The sequence below is a fragment of the Mauremys mutica genome, chromosome 9 (genome assembly GCF_020497125.1).
Source record: "Mauremys mutica isolate MM-2020 ecotype Southern chromosome 9, ASM2049712v1, whole genome shotgun sequence".
In the NCBI taxonomy this organism is placed as follows: domain Eukaryota; kingdom Metazoa; phylum Chordata; order Testudines; family Geoemydidae; genus Mauremys; species Mauremys mutica.
The window spans coordinates 41,833,367-41,855,264 of record NC_059080.1 but is presented as its reverse complement, the minus strand read 5'-3'; the positions used below and the strand labels follow the sequence as shown (position 1 = coordinate 41,855,264).

Below are 21,898 nucleotides of genomic sequence, written 5' to 3'. Positions count from 1 at the left end.
GCACTGTGGAGTTACACCGCAGATTGCTGCTCAGTAAGTGTTCACATAGACATGCCCTGGGAGTCCAAGATGCTCACTTCTGTCACCTCCTGGATGGTGTCCAAATTATGGTCAAGTCACATCGAGCCCAGGGAGGTAACAGCCCAAGCTCTGTAATCTTTACAAGATGATGCTGTCGCAGATCCACAGGGTCTGGTCTGTTTTCCAGCTAGTAACCAACCAGAACTTTGGGAGTGACCCCTCAACGCTCTCTGTGAGAATTTGCAGCCGCAGCAGGCAGCCTTCTCGAAACAAGGTGACAGTGTATTAGGCACCTGGCTACATAATCTGAAAGTCCTTAGGTTAGCAAAGAGAAACAAAAGTTAAGACAGAGTTCAGCCTGCCCAGTGCCAGGCCACAGCTCCCTGGAGCCATGCTGCCACTGAAGCCATCTTGGTTCCCTCTCTCTGTCTCTATGCCTTTGTCACTCAGTCCCAGGTGAGTGTGTGAGTCTCTGCAAAGGCCAGCTCTGAGCCCAGCCACCTGACACCTTTCCCCTTTGTTTTCCAAAGGGTAGGGGGGAAAATCACCTTCCTCTTGGTTGTTGGTTGGTAGATGTGAACAGCCTGGCCATTGGGATTCCTGTTGTCTTTCCGTACCCTCCCTTGATATGGGTCAGTTTCAGCCAGTCCTTTAACGATGCATTTATACCACCCCAGACAGTTACATGACACAACAGCAAGTGCCAAGAGCAGCGTTTAACCCTTTACATTCCGTGCGTAGCAATGCAAAACACAGAGGGAAACTGAAGCATGCATAGGAGTCATAAAAATATTACCAAAATTCCCACTTCATCACACATAGACACATGCTAAATCTCACAAAGAAATCTTTCAATCAGCGTAGCCAATCCAGGTGCCTCCTTCACACCAGTGTCCCTTAAACTTTTCAGCTTGGCAAGCACTAATTCAAAACATTTTCATAACCCCTTTACATTTATTGTTTTCATAGTAAGAATATAAAAGCCTCTATGATGTGTGTTTGGGAGGTTGATAGAGAATATTCAACCTTGAAGGGGAAGGGAGTGGGGAGCCAGATTTTCTTTGCTTTAGATTGTAATATAGTATCTAATGTCTCTTGTCCCCCTGATTGCCTTTCATGACCCTCCTGGGATGCCGTAACCCTCTGGTTGAGGCGCACTGCTTCACAGGAAAGGCCACAGAGCTTAGCTCACGAGTACCATCAGTCAAACCAACAGAGAGAGGTGAAGTGATTTGTTCAAGGCCATGCAGCAGGTCAGCCGCAGAGCTGGGACCAGAACTCATAATACATCACTCCATAAGAAGATAGCTGGAGAGTGAATCCAGAATTACAGTTCTCCCAGCCCCGAAACGTGCTACTCTGTGCTAACCTAAGGGCTTCCCGGTGCTGCATTCCAGTTGACTAATAGACCCTAGTCTTGTTTTGAAGAGGCTGTCAGGTGTCACTGCTAATACTTACTAAGGTTCATGGATCCCTGAAGAGTGTAAAAGTCTGACCAGGAGTCTTTCTCAGTTGGACTTACTGGGCAGAACTTACAGTGCAAAACAGCAGTACTGGATCCCAGAGGCTCAGTTTCAGACGTGTTGAAGCTGTGTGCCCTTCCCTTAAGGAAGGGTGGGACCCCTTGGGGGTCTGCATACTGAAGGGGTTCCTCCAAGGGACTATTAAAAAGCTGGGACATAGCGCAGGTCCTGTGGATCCATGACAGAGAGCAGCAATATGTGTTTCAACTTCTGGATTTTCCAAAGACTGTTAAGGTCTTCCAGGGAAAGTCATGTCAGGATCTGATATTTGTAACATAAAAACAAAATTTTGTGGGGGACAAAGCAGAAACTAGCAGGTGGCCTTTCCTGTTCATCCCAGTGTAACAGAAAAATCAACAAGCAAAGTAGGGTTTGATTTGCAGTTCCCCTTTGAAGGGGCTATCGGTGCTGCGATTGTTTAGTGTCTCTCTAGAACTCCATTTGCTGATTAAGTGGTTCCCCGGCTGTTAAAGACAAGCACCTCCAGTAGATGTACATCGAGATGTGACTTGAATATTTTGCTTGTCTGTAATTCCTCTCCCCCTTCAGAAGATGTTCTTGAGTCCATAGCAATATTCATTTGCATTTTGTTTCTATTTGAATCCATTATTTCAAATCTCATAATTAAATAATGAGAAAAGTTTTTCTTCCTCCTCTTTTTAGTATTCCTTATGTCTGCAGCCATCCCTCCTCAAACTGTGATGACAACACATCTCATAACTTAACCAGGAGCAGGCTGGGTCACCATTAGCACTTGGACGGGAGATCTCGGGAAATCCTAAATACTGCAGAAAGTGGTGTTTGTGCTTGGGGTCAGCATTTACAAAACTGCAAACATGTTGGGATTCTCAAGCCAAAAGTCAGTTTATTTTCAGTAAAAGTTTCACTTCTTTCCCACAGATTTGTCCCACTGAAGTGGAAGTTCTGATGAGCAGACTGCAGCACACCTTCAAACAAGAGCTGAGTGGAGTTGGGGCTAGCCTGGAGAAAAGATGGAAATTTTGCGGCTTTGATGGACTGAAAATGACTTGAATTTTCAGTTTGATTGGCTTTGGTCATTGAAAACAATCACAGAATACGTACCCCACCCCAGACAAACATAGGATATTACTCTAACCTACATGTACAATGGTTTTCATGAATAAATTATAGATACTTTTATGGAATATCCCATGACTGAAATCACAGATGTAAGACAGCACCTAGCAGGAGACCCATGGAAGAAATTTAAATGAATCTCAGGTGCTGTAACATTTTCGTTCAGTTTCTTTTGTCTTATACTTAAGTACTGTCCAACATGTTCTATGAACAAACTCTTTGCTACCGTTTGACTTTTTGATATATTTTAAACCCAGCTAACTAACTAATGTTTTGACAATTTGTATGTGTTTTGTGTCCCCAATCTCTCTCACCTTGCATGTTTTTGCTGTTGAGAGCAGCCATACACTGTAATATGGAATAGCAAAAAAGAGACTTTCTGGCTTCTAGCATTAACAGAATGGGAAAAAATCAGTATTTTATACAATTATATGCTAGAAATTCTGTACATTTTAAAAGAGAAGAGGAGGTTTATATGACTTTGCAAAATACTTATGAGCCTAAAGGTCACTTACTTTACAAAGCTATTTTCTCTACTATATCAGATATGAGACTTTTTCAGATTTAAAAGCAAACCTAGATTAAAGCCAGTGTCATGGCAGCAGCACAGTGTGACATGTGTCCACGCTGTGGGAATCATTTTGTAAATAATCTGATTTTAAAGGGGAAGGGTATTTAATTTTCTATACAGCTGGGAAACAAGAGTCCTAGTAAATGCCTGTATTTTAATAGTGACCTCTCCTTTAGGTTTACCATTGTCTGTCTTCCGTTGCCTTTGTCTTGCTGAACTGTGGAAGAACTGCTGCTGCCAAGGTCATAAACAGAGCATTTCCCTTCTCCTGAATGTTTCTCAAGAGCGGATCTGTGTATTCATAGCAAACTGTGAACTGCTCAGACCATGGACAGGGATTCCTGAGATATGGGGAGACATGAGAACACAACCTCCATTTACAAACAGTGCCTATGGCACACACATCCTGCCAGACACCACCCCATTGGCATGGTTGTGTACCCCATGTAATTTCCTGTGGAGATGGAGACAACTAATGGAACTGTTCTCTTCAGATCTGCTCTGTGAGATTCAGGCTGCGTTGGCCTGTGGTGCTTTGGGGTGTGGATCACTCGCTCTCACAAGTCCTGGTGCTTGCGCTGACTACGCAGAAAGCAGGTGGAAAGCATTTCAGGGAACTTGTAAATGCCCATGTCACAGCTGTTGAAAGTTGTATTTTTTAAAAATAAAACTTTTTTACATCCTAGTTTTGTCTTTGTAAATTTCTTGATTCCTGTTTTACTTATTCTCTACCTAGGAATAATAGAATAATAGAAATGTAGCACTAGAAGAGACCTCGATAGGTCATCTAGTCCTGTCCCCTGCACTGAGGCAGGACTAAGTATTATCTAGACCATCCCTGACAGATGTTTGTCCAACATGTTCTTAAAAACCTCCAATGACAGAGATTCCACAATCTCCCCAGGTAATTTTTGTCAATGCTTAATTACCCTGACGATAAGGAAGTTTTTCCTAATGTCTAACCCAGGGGTTCTCAACCTGCGGCCCATGGGCTTAATGCAGCCCAATTAGCTCACAGCTGCAGCTCAGCTGTGTGCTAAAAAAAAAACCTGGCCCTTGGCGGGGTCCAGATCCCGCTTCCCAGCCCCGCGCCTGGGGCTCTCCATCTGGTCCTGCTCTGTGGAGGGGTGTCTGGGTGGGGGTGCTGCAGCCCACAATGATAAATAGGTTGAGAACCTCTGGTCTAACCTAAATTTTCCTTGCTGCAATTGAAGTCCATTATTTCTTTTCCTGTCCTCAGTGGATAAGGAGAACAATTGTTTACTCTTCTCTTTAAAACAACCTTTTACATTCTTGAAGACTGTTATCATGCCCTCCCTCAGTCTTCTCTTCTCCAAACTAAACAAACCCAGTTTTTTCAGTCTTTCATCATAGGTCATGTTTTCTAGACCTTTAATAATTTTTGTTGCTCTCCTCTGAACTTTCTCCAATATGTCCACATTTTTCCCAAAATGTGGTGCCCGGAACTGGTTTTTAGAGGTTTTTAAGGTCAGGCTTGACAAAGCCCTGGCTCGGATGATTTAGTTGGGGATTGGTACTGCTTTGAGCAGGGGGTTGGACTAGATGATCTCCTGAGGTCCCTTCCAACTCTGATATTCTATGATTCTGTGATTCTATGAACAGGACATAGTACTCCGGTTGAGGCCTTGCATGTGGAAGAATTACTTCTTGTGTCTGGTTTACAACACTCCTGCTAATACATCCCAGAATGATGTTTGCTTCTTTTGCAACAGTGTTACACTGTTGACTCATATTTAGCTGTGGTCCATTATGATCCCCAGATCCTTTTCTGCAGTACTCCTTCCTTTCTAGGTAATCATTTCCCACTTTGCATTTATGCAATTGATGATCCCTTCTTAAGGATAGTACTTTGCATTTGTCCTTATTGAATTTCATCCTGTTACTTCAGACCATTTCTCCAGTTTTTCAAGATCATTTTGAATTCTAATGCTGTTCTCCAAAGTGCTTGGTATCATCCACACACTTTATAAGTGCACTCTAAGTCATTATCCAAACCATTTATGAACATATTGACTAGAACGGGTCCTAGGACAGATCCCTGTGGGCCCCCACTTGATATGTCCTTCCAGCTTAGATTGTGAACATTGACAACTACTCTGAATACAGTAACTCCTCATTTAACATTCTAGTTATGTTCCTGAAAAACTTTAAGTGAAACGATGTTAAGCGAATCCAATTTCCCCATAAGAATGAATGTAAATGTGGGGGTTAAGTTCCAGGGAAATGTTTTTTGCAATACAGTACAGTACTGTAGTTGGGAGGTGCCCCCGCCTTACCCCACACAGGCACAGTCCACTAGAACTGGAGACAATGAGGCAGGCAAAGAGGCTGAAAATGCTGTAGGCTAGGAGAAGCACGTTGCGCAGCAGCAGCGGCAGCTTACCCTACTCTGCAAGCACCAGAGGTGTGGGGGGGGGGTCAACCCTCAGCCCGCCCACGCCACCCCTTCCCCCAGGCCTCCATCCTTAATCCACCTCTTCTTCCCCTCTCCTCCCCCTTTACTCTGCACACCATGTCCTCGCTCCTCCCCCCTGCCTCCCCTGCCTCCTGCCTGCGGCAATTAGATGGCATTCAGGAGTCAGGAGGGAGGGGGGAGGAGCAAGGACATGGCTTGCAGGCTCCCACTCCCTCCCCTGCCTCCTGAACACCGCAAGCCAGCTGTGGACAAAACAGGCAGCCAAATGACATTATAGTGAAGCATTGCTCAACTTTAAATGGAGCATGTTCTGTAACTGAGCAGGGATGTAAGATCGAAACAACATTAAGCGAGAGGATGTTAAGCGGGGAATTGCTGTACAGTGTACACTTTTCCAACCAATTGTGTACCCACTTTACAGTAGGTTAGTGTATATTTCCCTACTTTGCTTATGAAGAAGTCGTGAGTGTATCAAAAGCCTTACTAAAGTTGAGATATATCACATCTGCTGCTTCTCCCCTATCCACAAGGCTTGTTACCCTGGCATAGAATGATATTAGGCTGGTTTGACATGATTTGTTCTTGACAAATCTATGTTGTTTATTACTTATCATCTTATTCTAGTGCTTACAGATTGTTTGATTATTTGCTCCAGTGTCTTTCCGGGTACTGAATTTAAGATGCTGACTGGTGTATAATTCTCTGGATTGTCCTTATTCCCCTTTATATAGATAGGTACTATATTTGCTCTTTTCCAGTCCTCTGGGATCTCTCTTGTCCTCCATGAATTCTCAAAGATAATCATCCAGTCAGGGCAGTGCCTCTGGCTACAGGATGTCCGGGATCTCAGAGCAGTCTCCCCTGGGATGCACGGCCAGGACTCAGGAGCACCTCCATGCCTGGAACCCAAATACAAAGCTCCCAGGTTTTTACATTGGTCTCTGGGCCCCATAAGTCACACAGAGCTACTCATTCCCTACACAGGAGGATCCTGGGATGGAAGCATTTTCTTTCAGGCCCCTCCCTCATTGCAGGCAGCTTTCTCATATGTCTATATGGGGCCTTATACCAGGCCCATCATTGTGTTATAGGGCGCCCCTGCAGTGTGACTGGCTCTTTGTTCTCTGATAGTGATCTTTACAGCTCCCTTGACATGGCATTGAGATGCTCTCTATAAATTCAGATTTAAAGTCCAGATTTAAAGTGAATTTTGCCACTAGATATCCTGAGGCAGTAGCTCTGTCTAATATTGAGACAGAACCTGTGGCAAGAGCCCTTCTCACTATCTTTAGCAGAGGGGGTTTCCCTACAAATAATTTATGTGACTGTGGGTCAAATTTCATGTCTCAGCTATTCAGTGAGCTATGGAAGTTATGCCCCATATCACCCAGAAAAAAATGGTTTGGTGGAAAGATTCAATGGGACACTAAAATCCATGGGGGGAATATATGCAAATAAAAGGTTTCAAAATTGGGACTAATTGTTACCATTTCTGCTGTTTGCTTATAGGGAGCTACCCCAAGAATCAACAGGGTTCTCCCTGTTTGATCTCCTATATGGAAGGAAAATGAGGGAACCCCTCAATCTCATCAGAGACCCCTGGGAAGGGAGCACTGAGGTGAAGGAAGATGTGCAGTGACTGAATATGTGCAGAGGTTCAGAAAAGAGTTAAGATGTGATGAGTATTGTTCAAACTAATCTCAAAGACAGTCAATCCAAACAAAAGATGTGGTATGATAAAAATACTTGTAAACATTCTTTTGTAATAGGAGAGCTGGTATTGTTATTGAGCCCTGTGAAAAAGTACAGAATGCAAAATTCTTGGGAAGGACCCCTTGAGATAATAGAAATTGTAAATGAAAAATCATGTTAAAAAGCCCCATGGTAATGCTGTTCCACAGCTAATACATGTGAATAGACTTAAAGCCTCTCACAGCAGAGAAGCCCTGGTAAACATGATCGGCTGTTGAGAAGGGAAAACTGAGGCACACCACCTCATTTATTGAATGGCTGAATGCCACACTGACTCAACTCGGGAAAGCAGTGATATCTGTAGTGAGTTAACATCAGTTGAAAGGGCAGAGGCATTGTCAGTGTTGCAAAAATACAAAGAGGTGTTTGTCCTTTGAGTTCAACAATGACCACGACATCACTGATTGGTTTGGTTTCTGTGAACACATGTGTGGCTAATCAGGCTAATTTGAGCTTTGAATGGTCTGTGGCACACTGAACAAGAACAGCGGACATGCTTCTATGGGCCATCTTAATTATCACTTCAAAACGTTTTTTTTCCTCCTGCTGATGATAGCTCATCTCAATTGATTAGACTTTTCCTGTTGTTATGCATACTTCCACCTTTTCATGTTCTCTGTATGTATAAATATCTCCTGTCTGTGTGTTCCATTCTATGCATCCGAAGAAGTGAGCTGTAGCTCACGAAAGCTCATGCTAAAATAAATTTGTTAGTCTTTAAGGTGCCACAAGTACTCCTGTTCTTTATGCAGCTGTTGTGAGATTTACTGGTGCTTCTACTCTGCCTCTCCTCATAGACTGTAGCTCCAATATGGATGAAGCTTCACCAGGTAGAATGATCATGAGCAAGATGACCAAAATCTTCTAGGTCAGTGTTGAAATGCCTCAAGGATGACTTGAGGGAGTCTTTGAAATGTTTCTTCTGGCCTACCTGAGAGCGCTTTCTCTCCTTTAGCTCACCATAAAATATCTTCTTTGGCCATCACTCATCTGACATTCTGGTGACATGGCCTGTCCATCTCATGTGTGATTTCATCAACAGAGAATGGATGCTTGGAATGTCTGCCTGTATGAGGACCTCAGTGTCTGGAACCTTGTGTTGCCATCTGACCCTCATCAGTTTCCTCAGACAGCCCATGTGAAAGTGATTCAATTTCACAGCATGGCATCTGTACACCATCCAGGTTTCACATGCATAACTCAGAGTTGGCAACACGGTGGCTTTATAGACCTTCAATTTTGTTTGTAGACTGATACATCTGTGCTCCCATACATTTGCATATAGTCTGCCAAAGGCCACCCTTGCTTTGGCAATTCTGGCATTGGTTTCATCATTGTTGTGAACTGCACATGACAGCATACTGCCGAGGTAGATGAACTTGTCCATTGCCTGGAGGGCTTGGTCATTCACTGTGATAGTAGGCTCTACATAAGGCTTTCCTGGCACAGGCTGGTACATCACTCCTGTCTTCTTAATGTTGATTGTGAGGCCAAAAGTGTCACAAGCTGAAGCTCTTCCTGGAGTTTGCTAACTTTTATAGGAGTTTCATCTCCAGGTTTTCATGCCAAATCACCCAACTGACAGCACTGCTCCACAAAAGCACTGCCTTCACCTGGTCTCCAGAGGGAAATGGCAGGAAACAGAACAATTAGCATTTTAGCAAACACAAGTGGGGGAAGAAAAAGCATGGAGTTTCCTTCACGACCAGACTCCATGTCTTTTTCCTCACTGATTGAATGAACTTTGCTTTGAGGGATAACCTTCAGAAGAGTCCATTTGAAAGGGTCATTGGACTATAAAAGAAAGAGGCAGAAAATCCCAAGTTTTCTCTTTTTCACCTAAGAAGAAAAAGGCACCAGCACCTTTAGGTCTCTGGGAGAGATCCTGACCATCTTGCTGGAAGATTGTTGATGAGAAACGCCATCTTAAGCAAAGCCTTCAACCAAAACTTGCTATATTAAGTTTTAGACTTGGAGATGCATGTTTTCATTTTTATTTGCTTTCTAACTTTATCTCTTACACTTGAATTCACTTTAAAACCTTTCTTTTGCTAATACACTTGTTTTATTTTTAATTTAAATTGTTCAGGAGAGGGCTGGACAGTGAAGAACACACAGTTGTAGGAAAATCCGGGATTGGGAGTGTGTTGAAGTCATCCTGCACATAGTAACCAATGCTGCTAGAAGCCAGAGTGTGGCTGGTGTGTTGCTGGCAAGCTGCTGGGATCAGAGCTGTTGGATCAGGGCTGCAGCTACACACAGACACCCAGGGTGTGACCTGCATGCTGGTAGGATGGTTGTGAGCAGCACAAGTTGGGAACTAGAGAAGAAAGCATTGTGATGCACACAGGGTTACAAAGCGTATGGTGACACAACCCCTTACTGGTCTGGACTGCACCCCAGAATGTGACACCCACAAACTGATGGTCAGTCCAAATGAATGAATCAAGTGTTAGAACAACACTTGTGCCTCTTCAAGAATTTCGACCAGATCAACTGGTCGAGCCTCCTACCCCAAGCAGAGTTTGCTTACAACAACACTGACCACATCCTCACTGGGCAGAGTCCATTCTACATAACCTGTGGCTTCCACCTCCATCTCCACCCAGCCATACCCATCAACTCCACCAATCCCGATGGTGGGGTGTTATCTCGGGTTGCCCCTTCTGGTATCCCTACCAACTGCTACTAGCTTTCTTCTTCTCCACCACCTTCACCCATTTGGCTCCGATCTCCCCCGCCTCGATTACAGTTTTGGGCCTCATATCTAGGATGTACCTTTGTATTTCCTTGGGAACACCCTCTAAGAACTGCTCCATTTGTATTAGGAGAGACAGCTCTTCCAGAGACTTAACATTTGCTCCTGATATCCAGGCATCCCAATTTTTTACAATGTGGTAGGCGTGTCGGGAAAACGCCACGTGTGGTTTCCACCCTAGGTCTCTGAACCGCCGACGGGCATCCTCAGGTGTTAACCCCATCCTAATTCTGGCCTTGTTTTTAAAAGTTTGTACTCGTTCATGTGTTCTTTAGGCATTTTAGCTGCCACCTCTGCTAAGGATCCACTAAGTTGTGGCCTCAGTTCCAGTATATACTGGTCTGTAGGTATGTTGTACCCAAGGCAGGCCCTTTCAAAATTTTCTAAGAAGGCCTCTGTATCATTGCCTACCTTGTATGTGGGGAATTTTTTGGAATGAGGATTGGTACCTGGAGAAGGATTGTTAGGGCTATCTGATTGATCCAGCTTAGGCTTTTCCAGCTCTAAGCGCTTCAGCTCCATTTTGAAACGCTTCATTTCCAAGTGCTTCGCCTTTCTCCTCTCCTCCGCTTCTGCTTCCAAGCGTTTTGCCTCTAGGAAGAAATTCTTTTCTCTCTCAGTTAGAACGCGGCCTGGGTTAAGGACATTCCTCCATCCTGGCACCTGGATCTCGGGTTGGGGAAGGCTGACCCTTCCCTCCTGGGAAGTTCCCAGTCCCCCATCCCCTCCCTGCATTTCTATCATGGAGCTAGATGTCTGAGCTTGATCTGGGTCTGTCTTCTCGGTGGTGTGCTGATTTGGGAAGACTGTTTTTTCTAAGGTTTCGGTGCCTGACCTCAACCTCATGCACAGGCTGCCCTACTCTAGCCTAGCTATTTCGTTGCCACAAAGCTAGAAAAAAATAAACTGCTTGTTGGACTCCCTGGCCTGGCAGGGTGAACTCTTTGCATGCCTGTTCTCCTTCAGGCAGCAAAGGAAAAGAAAGAAAGAAAAAGAGAAAGAAAAACCTCCCTGGCTTTTCAGGCTGTCAAAAGGAAAAATGTGTCCTTTTAAAATCCTGAGGTCTGTGCTTCTGGTTTAAAATGATCCTACCACTGCCACCATGTCAAGGCCGATTCCCCACTCTGGCACTTTGAGTGCAGAAGGCAGGGGCCCACAAGGATTCTAAAAATTAATACTGGCCACTCCGGGCTTGTATTAAACTCACAAGGTCACAGCTTCTCTCTGACCTTGGATGGGTAGATGCTGCCACTGCCCAAGTGCAAACTCCTCCCCTCTTTTTAGAGAACCCAGAAAGAAACACTTGGGAATTCCTTCTTGTGGGGTACCCTCAAGCCCTTTCACACCCCCCCCACCCCGGGGAAGATCTGAGAAAGAAAAACAAAGGAAATAAGCTGTTGTCACCAGCTAATTAAACAACATATGCACAAATCTGTTAGGACACCAAAAATCCAATCCTGTTCTTAAAAAAAGGCAAATTTTATTAAAAACAAAAAAGAAAGAAAATACATCTGGAACTTAGGCTTTTGCTAGATTTAAAAAACCCAATTACAAAAATTAAACATCAAGATAGCTCTCTTGAGGTTCAGCTTAAAGGTTACAAGCAAAACAAAAGCATCTGGGGTTAACACAGATAGGGTGACCAGATGTCCCGATTTTATAGGGACAGTCCCGATATTTGGGGCTTTTTCTTATATAGGCTCCTATTACCCCCCACCCCTGTCCCGATTTTTCACACTTGCTATCTGGTCACCCTAAACACAGAGGAGTCCACAAGCCAATAAGAAATAAAAGAAATAACCCTAATTGCGTCTTCCTAGACATTCCCTGATTTACTTACATAATTGGGGTTTCAGATAAGTAGGGTTGAGGTAAGATTTGATGCTTTTTCATACCTGGTTTTAAAGCTTTTTACAGCATAGCTCCAGCCCTGTCCTGCTCTGTTCCCTTTCTCCAGAGAACAACAGACAAAGGGAAGGGTTTTTTTTGTTTTTTTCCCCCCAATTTTAAAAAGTTCTACCCCTCCCATTGGCTCTTTTGATCAGGTTCCCACTCCCTTTCTTTTACCTATGGGCTTTTTTAACTCTTTACAGGTAAAGCAAGTAGAGAATAGCTACTAACAGGGATTTTGTAGCTAACTGGCTGGCTGGGTGTCCATAAAAGGGAGCCCCCCGGACTTCATTTATCACACTTACTTTGACAACACCTCCACTCACTGAGCTCATCAACCACTGTCACCTCTGGTGCAGATGCAAACACATGACTAGTATGAGGTCCACAGGATACTGGATTTGAAAATCAACTGTGGTTTCCTCTGATACCTTGTAGATTGGGAGAGCTATGGGGCAGACAAGCGATCCCAGGTCAATGGTCCTAGCCTTTTGACAGCCTTTGACCCAGGCAAACAGTATCCCTAGAGGCTCAACGTAAGGGTCTCAAACCTGTGCCTACTAAGCTATCAAGCAGCAGACAATGCCATGCAGCCATGGTAACCAGCTCACACTCCACTACCGTGACAGTAAGGTGGATAGAAAATGGATGGTAAGGTGGATAGAAAACTGGCTAGATGGTCGGGCTCAACGGGTAGTGATCAATGGTTCCATGTCTAGTTGGCAGCCGGTATCAAGTGGAGTGCCCCAAGGGTCGGTGCTGGGGCCGGTTTTATTCAATATCTTCATTAACGATCTGGAGGATGGTGTGGACTGCACCCTTAGCAAGTTTGCAGATGACACTAAACTGGGAGGAGTGGTTGATACGCTGGAGGGTAGGGATAGGATACAGAGGGATCTAGACAAATTAGAGGATTGGGCCAAAAGAAATATGATGAGGTTCAACAAGGACAAGTGCAGAGTCCTGCACTTAGGACGGAAGAATCCCATGCACTGCTACAGACTAGGGACTGAATGGCTGGGCAGCAGTTCTGCAGAAAAGGACCTAGGGGTTACGGTGGACGAAAAGCTGAATATGAGTCAACAGTGTGCCCTTGTTGCCAAGAAGGCTAATGGCATTTTGGGTTGTATAAGTAGGGGCATTTCCAGCAGATCGAGGGATGTGATCATTCCCCTCTACTCAGCACTTGTGAGGCCTCATTTGGAGTACTGTGTCCAGTTTTGGGCCCCACACTACAAGAAGGATGTGGATAAATTGGAGAGAGTCCAGCGGAGGGCAACAAAAATGATTAGGGGGCTGGAGCACATGACTTATGAGGAGAGGCTGAGGGAACTGGGATTGTTTAGTCTGCAGAAGAGAAGAATGAGGGGGGATTTGATAGCTGCTTTCAACTACCTGAAAGGGGGTTCCAAAGAGGATGGATCTAGACTGTTCTCAGTGGTAGAAGATGACAGAACAAGGAGTAATGGTCTCAAGTTGCAGAGGGGGAGGTTTAGGTTGGACATTAGGAAAAACTTTTTCACTAGTAGGGTGGTGAAGAACTGGAATGGGTTACCTAGGGAGGTAGTGGAATCTCCTTCCTTAGAGGTTTTTAAGGTCAGGCTTGACAAAGCCCTGGCTGGGATGATTTAGTTGGGTTTGGTCCTGCTTTGAGCCAGGGGTTGGACTAGATGACCTCCTGAGGTCCCTTCCAACCCTGAGATTCTATGATTCTATGATACCCACGATTCGCTGTGGATGCAGACCCTGGGAAGTCACACCTCAAGGGGTCTGACAGGCAGCAGCCTCATGGTTCCCTGCCCTAAATAAACGGAAGGGACATTCCAGGAAGAGTGTAGGCAACAGTGTAGATCTCCTGTAGCTGTTCTGACTATTCCTGCTCAAACTCCTGGCTTTGACTTTGGCTTCATTAGGACCTTGTCTCCTGACCCAGATCCTGAAACCTGACATGGACTCTGATCCTCAGTACTGACCCTGGCTTGGAACTTGACTATGAACTCCTCTGCTCCTCTCAGCTTCAGGTTTGACCCTATTCTGATCCTTGGTCCTGACTGCCCTTGTCAGGATCCTGACACCAACAAGGTGTATGAGGTGTTCAAATGATTCCTTCCAATGTGCATTTGTTAATGCAATGTCCCGAGGAATATTGCATTAATATTATTATGGTCTTCAATTCTTTTCCTCAGAAATGAATTGAAGACCATAATCATACCTGATTTTTTCAGGTCATTCATACACAGATAACAAATTAAGTAATGCTTCCTCAAATTTAATACCAGACGGGTCTCGTTGTGAAGATCACTGAGGCCAAGAGTTTAACAGGGCTAAAAATAAAATAAGGGTTAAATATTTCTAAGGCTTGATGTTTACATTACAGAGGCAAAAGTAGAAGGGCTCTAACCCCTCCTGTGTGAGGGCATTAGCTGATGTGCAACTGAGAGGGCTAGGGAAGCAGTTATCCTGTCATTGTCCAGGCTGCACTTTGCACTGAAGCAGTTGTTACAGGCCATTGTTGGAGAGAAGTGAGGGCTCTTTGTTCTGATCCATGTCACAAAGCCTACTGATCAGTAGTGATGCAAAAATGGTCATTGATAGAAAGATAACTTATAAGCATTTGATGTTATTGCAAGCTTGTCTTTTGTTTTCATTGGATTTTATGAGCTAATGACTCTTGTGTTCGTGCACAGGATGTTCGTGGTAGTTCACGTTTATGTTCTTGGATGTTCATGCTGTGAAATAGTAGGATATAACCATGCTAAGAATTCCCTTGTAGAAAACCCAGCTTTCTGTCAACCAGTGACACGTGTCAAAAGCATCAGAGGATGAGACCTTCTTAGCCAGGAAACCCAATTTATCCCATCTCAGTGTGTTTGCACAGACTCTTGAATCCAGCTTTATAACTTCTATTTTGCTTCAACAGCCTGTTATTTTCCTATAGATCATATCTGAAATACATAGATAAATGTCAGTTACGGTGACCTCTGACTTGCATAGAGTATTTGAGAGGAGTCTTTGTGATTTGTAAGTGTACTGCAAATGGTACGTTATAAATGTCAGAAAGGCAAACAGACAACACGTGTCTTCTGGAGAGCAGAACTTCCATCTGTGCAAGACATCAGTCTGGTACAGACACAACCTATAAAAAATAAATAGCCTGGGATATCTATGTCCTGACGGAGAAGGCTGGCTCTGTAAAAGAATATTAAAAGGTTCTTATTTAGGAAAATCCAAGTAGGAGTGATGTTTATAGACTGGCGTTACAAAGCCATAAAACCTAAGCCAGGGCCTCTTTGTGCCTCCTTTCAACCCCCCTCCCCTCTGCTTTTGCCTCTCTTCAAAGACAAAGCACTGAGTTTTGAACCCACACAGAGAAGTGTATGTATTGAAATGGATTTCTTGTGTAAACTGTCTACAGTCTTTGTCCGTCTTAACTTTAAGGAGACCACTTATAGTTGGGACATGTTTTATAGAAGTTTTTGGTTACTTCTTACCTCATGCTTCTATTTTATGGCAAAAACCTTTGTTTATTCCTTGCTTGTTTAAGATGACATGAACTTCTTTTGGGATTTTTTTTTTGTAAGTGTTGTGTATCTATGCCCTTCATATGGTAACTCCCAGATATTATTATTCTGTGAATAGTGAGATGTTTTATGTACAAATATGGAAGCAAATGGCCTTGCTATGAATGGTTACTAACATAAGAATCCACTGGGATATTACAATGCTATGTTTAGTAATTTTTTCCTGTTAAACACCAGTTTGTTTAGACTGTGAACTCCTGGAAAGGAGAGATCAGCTAACCTTGGTTAACAGAGCGAGAGTGGAATTTCATTTCAATCTAAGTGGTTTTGACTTTCATTAATTTGCCTGTCTCAAGGCCACTCCTTAAAGTGAGTTGGTGGGATTGTATGTAACATCGCTATTTTAAATGAACGATTTATTGAACAGCTTTTTTTAAGGAACTGACTCACAGGGCTCAATTAAGATTATTTACCTCTGCCCATTGACAAACTGTTTAGGTTATCCATGAAAAACCAAACAGGATTCACTGACCTGTAAACAAAGCTCCTCTGCCCGTTCATAAACTGTTTACCTCTCTTTAATACACTGAGCTAGGACTCCCTACTGATACGGGGGAATAACATGCATTGGAGCATCCCGCAATGGAATGGACCCACTGTCCAAGGTGCAATCTCTGCTGAAAGAGCTCCACAGGTAGACAGTCAGAGGGGACTGTGACTGAAGGGACCCTTTTGGTTTGCGTGCTGGTGTTCTGATTTTTTTTTTCCTTTTTCTTTCTTAAGAAGTTATTCACAGTTACTTTGTGTATATTTGTCTTTAATCATAGTGTCCCCTGAGGCCTAGTAAGAATGCCATGTCTCTGAAGTACTGGAGGTCACGCACACAATTGGATTGTTGAGGTTTGGCCCAACCTTTTCTTGTTTCTCTAGACAATAACATTTTAGTAATTTACTGGATACATTTACTCAGTAGTCAATGCCCTAAAACACCCCCTTTCTCATCTACACTAGATCTCTGTTCATTCCGTTTGAATGGGAGCTGCAACTGCTCTGCCTCTCTGAGAATCACGCCCAGTTTATTGAAAGCTGAACACCCCAAAGAAAGAATTCACTGTTTTGAGTCTCATTTTTGGGGGACTTCGCAAGCTACTGTGCCTTTTTTTAGACTGCCTGTGTACCCCTTTCACTGAGTTTAGACTCATTGAACACTCTAGGCATACGTGAATAATTGTATTGCAGTAGGCCCAGCCCCATTGTGCTAGGAGCTGTACAGACCTAAAACAGGGATATGGGCAAACTTGCTAATAGCATTTAGCTTTTGACTTTGAATCAAAGAGAGGCTCCTAAACCCCAGATTTTCAAAAGTACTTATGTGCCTAAAGATGCAGACAGGCTCCTAGTGGTATTTCAGCAGGAGTCAGGCCCCTAATCTGTCAGGTACCTTTGACAATCCCACTAGGTCCTATGTGCATTTTTAGGTGCGTAAATGCCTTTGAAAATCTGGCCCTAAATCGCAATTAAAAATGTTTCTTGGGCTTTGTGACACTAAACACCCCTGTATTCACACCCTACACACTATTGTAGTAATCTTTGTACAAAATGTGCCTTGTGAGGTATCATTTGAAATCTAATAACTTACTGATCATTAATATTGTGCTATGTATATGGTGGGTATTAAGAGTTATGGACATACACTGGGATGATAACTAAACTGTGTTCAACCAGATACATCATGGGGGGTTGTTAAACAGATTTATCCTAGAGGAATGTGTGTTTGCCTCAATTTACATAAAAGCAGTAAACAGATCCATCAAGCTAGCAAGGGGTGGAGGCAAACCTAACACTAACAAGTTGGGGAGAAGATACCATGGTGTCTACACCCAGCAGGAGTGAAAAGCTTGTAGCATTTAAGTTCAGAAAGGGGAACTGCACAAAAATGAGGAAGCTAGTTAAAAGGAAATTAAAAGGAACAGTCACAAGAGTGTGTGACGGGGTTGGATCACAGAAACCTCCCTGGGAGCTGCCAACTGATGTGCCAAGACTACCTCTGCTCCTGTTTTCCCTGCCAGCTCAGGACTCCAGCACCCTGTCTTGCTGAGCCAGACACTCCCGTCTGCTCCAACAAAGACCCAGGGTCTGAATTACTTGCCCTTAAGCTGCAGGTTTACCTGAAAACAGCTCACAGAAGTGTGCTTGTCTTTAGCACTCAGATGCCCAATCCCAATGGGGTTGAAACCCAAATAAATCCGTCTTACCCTGTATAAAGCTTGTGCAGGGTAAACTCATAAATTGTTCGCCCTCTATAACACTGATAGAGAGATACGCACAGCTGTTTGCTCCCCCAGGTATTAATACATACTCTGAGTTAATTAATAAGTAAAAAGTGATTTTATTAAATACAGAAAATAGGATTTAAGTGGTTCCAAATAGTAACAGACAGAACAAAGTAAGTCACCAAGCAAAATAAAATAAAATGCGCAAATCTATGTCTAATCAAACTGAATAAAGATAATCTCACCCTTAGAGATGCTTCAGTAAGTTTTTTCCTCAGAATGGACACCTTCCAGACCTGGGCACAATTCTTTCTCCTGGTACAGCTCTTGTTCCAGCTCAGGTGATAGCTAGGGGATTCTTCATGATGGCTCCTCTCTCTCCTTTGTTCTGTTCCACCCCTTTATATATCTTTTGCATAAGGCGGGAATCCTTTAGTCCCTCTTTGAGTTCCCATCCCCTCTTTCTCAATGGAAAGACACCAGGTTAAAGATGGATTCCAGTTCAGGTGACATGATCACATGTCACTGCAAGACTTCATTGCCCACTTGCCAGTACACACGTATACAGGAAGACTTACAGGTAAAACACACCCATCTGCAGACAATTGTCCTAGTTAATGGGAGTCATCAAGATTCCAAACCACCATTAATGGCCCACACTTTACATAATTACAATAGGCTCTGAGAGTTATATTTCATATTTCTAGTTTCAGATACAAGAGTGCTACATTTATACAAATAGGATGATCACACTTAGTAGATTATAAGCTTTGTAATGATACCTTACAAGAGACCTTTTGCATGAAGCATATCTCAGTTACATTATATTCACTTCTTATTAAATTTTTATAAAACCATATAGACTGCACAACGTCACACCCTCCTCCTGAACTTACCGCCAGAGACTTGGACACTGACCATGGCGGAGGCACTATATCTAAAATTTGCTTTGGGGCTCCACTATGGGGCAGACACTCCTGTGTCCCCCAAATGGGAAAGAGACCCTGATCCAGCTGTAGGCTCACAGCTACCAGCTATGACAGACCTTTCACTGGCCAGCAAAATCCTCCCCCTTTCACTCAGGTTGGGTTTGCTTCCAACTAGAGTCCTTGGGGTTTGTTCCCACCACAGCAGTCACCAGGACTCCAACTTCCAGCTCCAGGTTACATGTCTCTGTGCACCTCTTCCACTCCATTACAGCCAGCTCATGCTTTTGAGTCTTAATTGCTTTGTCTCTTAACTCCAGGCAGGTGGGCAGCCTTTTCTTTTTTCCAGGGCAGCCCTTTCCTGGGCAAATTGTACATCAATTTCCATTTGTCTTCCCTGGAGACCATCGTTACTTGATGAGCTGGGATACCACAGAGAATCCCCTCCTGCCAGAACAGGCACCCCTCCACTCTGTCTTGCTACATTAGACACTTCAGTCAGCTTCAGCACAAACACAGAGGTTGGGCCACACCCATCTGCAGTTCACTGAAACTGAGATGCACTCAGCTCAGGGGCTTCTTAGTTAGCAGAGACCTTCTCAGAGCCCAGTGTTTAGCCTTTCTGGGCAATTTGCAACTTGTATAGTTCTAGCTTCTTCTGATCTTTAATCTTTAATACAGATAATCTCACCCTCATAGATGCTTCAGTAAGTTTTTTCCTCAGACTGGACACCTTCCAGACCTAGGCACAATTCTTTCTCCTGGTACAGCTCTTGTTCCAGCTCAGGTGATAGCTAGGGGATTCTTCATGATGGCTCCTCTCTCTCTTTGTTCTTCCACCCCTTTATATATCTTTTGCAATAGGCAGGAATCCTTTTGTCCCTCTTTGAGTTCCCACCCCCTCCTTCTCAATGACCACACTCAGTAGATTATAAGCTTTTTAATGATACCTTACAAGAGACCTTTTGCATGAAGCATATCTCAGTTACATTATATTCACTTATTAAATTTTTATAAAACCATATAGACTGCACAATGTCATAGAGTGAAATGCCTGCAAACTACATGGACATTTTTAAAAACCACCATAATAGAGGCTTGGAAAACACAAGCCCAACTATACATACAAAATGAGGGGTTCTAAATTAGCTGTTACCACTCAAGAAAGATCTTGGAGTCATCAAGAATAGTTCTCTGAAAACATCTGCTCAATGTGCAGCAGAAGTCAAAAAAGCAAACAGAATGTTAGGAACAAATAGGAAAGGGATAGATAATAAGACAGAAAATATCATAATGCAACTCTGTGAATCCTTGGTATGCCCACCCCTTGAATAGCTTTTAGGAGCTTTCGAAAATTTCACCTATGGTCCTTTCCTCTCGGAATTTTCAGTCTAAATAGAAGATGAGAAAACTGGTGGATACGACAAAGGGATGGGGGAGCACAAGGTCCCATGTGACAGTGCTGCTCGGTAAGACAAGCAGAGGTCTCAGCGCACCAGTTCCCTAATCATTGTTGAGATTTTTGTAGACTTCTTAGGGAGGTACGGTAAGTTTTCAGGAGGAATGTGAAGGATGATCTTGCAGTGGCCTTGCAAATGCTACAAGAGAGCGTGAGGCATACAGGGCGGTGTGGAAGAAGATGCAAAGGGATTTGTTGGACAACTTAACAAACAGGTGCCTTGGCGGAACAGGAGCAGAGTTGGGGCCACACTCTGCAGTGAGGCCATGAGGGAAAAATGAAAAATAGATAAATAATGTTTTTACAAATCAGTTTCATCCAGTCTGGACCAAGCATGCTGCTAGGAGCCAGCCATGACAATATGGTTCTTGCTGCGGTCTCTGCAGCTGCCGTGTCCCTGACACCTTCCCAGCATTGCCCTGTTGGCCAGTGGACCTAGCAAAGCTCAGAGCAGCACAGGTCGCTGCCTTGCAGCAGTGCTGCACAGTTATCTCCTAGGGTGCTATGCTACCATTATTGCTCTAAGTAGCTCTCCATTCCTAAAGCTCATCTCAATGGGCTAGAATGTGAAACCTTTGAGGCTACCCAGCTGAACCTTGGTTAGGATGTGTAGCCTCAGGTGATGTTTCATATTCTAGCCCAGGTGGAGAGGAGGGATGGGTCAGTTGACAGGGCACTTGCTTAAGGCTTGGAGACCTGGATTCAGCTCCTTGTTCTGTCACAGACTCCCTGTGTGACTTTGGGCTAGTCCCTTAGTCTCTTCGAGTGTGTCTACACTGCAATAAAAGATCCACGGCTGGTCAGGGTCAGCTGACTTGGGCTGTGGGGCTATAAAATTGTGGTGTGGAAGTTTGGGCTCAGGCTGGAGCCCAGGCTTTGAAGGGGGATTGTCTCAGAGTCCGAGCTCCAGCCCCAGCCTGAACATCTACATTGCAACTTTATTGCCCTCTGAGCCTGTGTCAGCTGACCCGGGCTCTGAGATTCGGTACTTCAGAGTTTTTATGGGTGTAAACAGTCTCTGTGCCTTAGTTCCTTGTGTGTACAATGGAGGCGACAGCCATGCCCTGCCTCACAGGTGTGTGAGGGCATGTGCCTACAGATGCTATGTTGATGGGTTGCCAGGTAAGTACCTTAGATAGTTATTGTACATGTGCAGTGTCTGAATGCTAAACTACAGCCAGTGCTCTGGGGAGGGGAGGGAGACAGAAGACCCTGCAAACTGTGCCTAGTAAAAGGCTCCCTCTGTTTGTAATTTTTTTGTTCATTTTTGAAAGAAAAGATCCAAGCAAGCAAATTCCATCAGCGTTCTCAAACATCCGGCTGGCCTGTGAGCTGGACCCAGAGGCTCTGAAGCATTCCCCACATGCCAACTAGCTCCTGCTCATTTTTTAAACAAGGCCACTGCATTCAATATTTACCATCCATCTCCTCAAGGCAAATGGACCTTAATAAATTGAGTTGTGTTTTGTGCTGGAGCCAAGAAAAACTGTGGGTGTGAAAGAGATCGAATGAGGGCAAGCTGGGACTGAAGAGTACAGCACTGGCCCTTTCACAAACAAGGGTCCTTCCGTGAAAGGCAGGGCGACACCAACCGGCAACTGCAGCCACCTGCTGCATGGGGGACTGGTACATGAGTGACTGGTAGGAGCTCGGTGCAATGAAAAGCCAG

General features: G+C 44.1%; 1 protein-coding gene across 6 annotated transcripts in view; it reads left to right on the top strand.

Moving 5' to 3' along the window:
- ENOX2 (ecto-NOX disulfide-thiol exchanger 2) overlaps positions 1-3,892 on the top strand; it is a 142,371-nt gene extending 138,479 nt beyond the window's left edge. For 5 of the 6 annotated variants that reach the window (XM_045029819.1, XM_045029818.1, XM_045029821.1 and 2 more), the window contains one exon: positions 2,445-3,892. In XM_045029819.1, the coding sequence (XP_044885754.1) occupies positions 2,445-2,576 (132 nt within the window). In that variant the 3' untranslated portion in view covers positions 2,577-3,892. The remainder of the gene's footprint in view (positions 1-2,444) is intronic. The other variant, XR_006582132.1, reaches the window with a different exon arrangement.
- Positions 3,893-21,898: the final 18,006 nt, after the last annotated feature.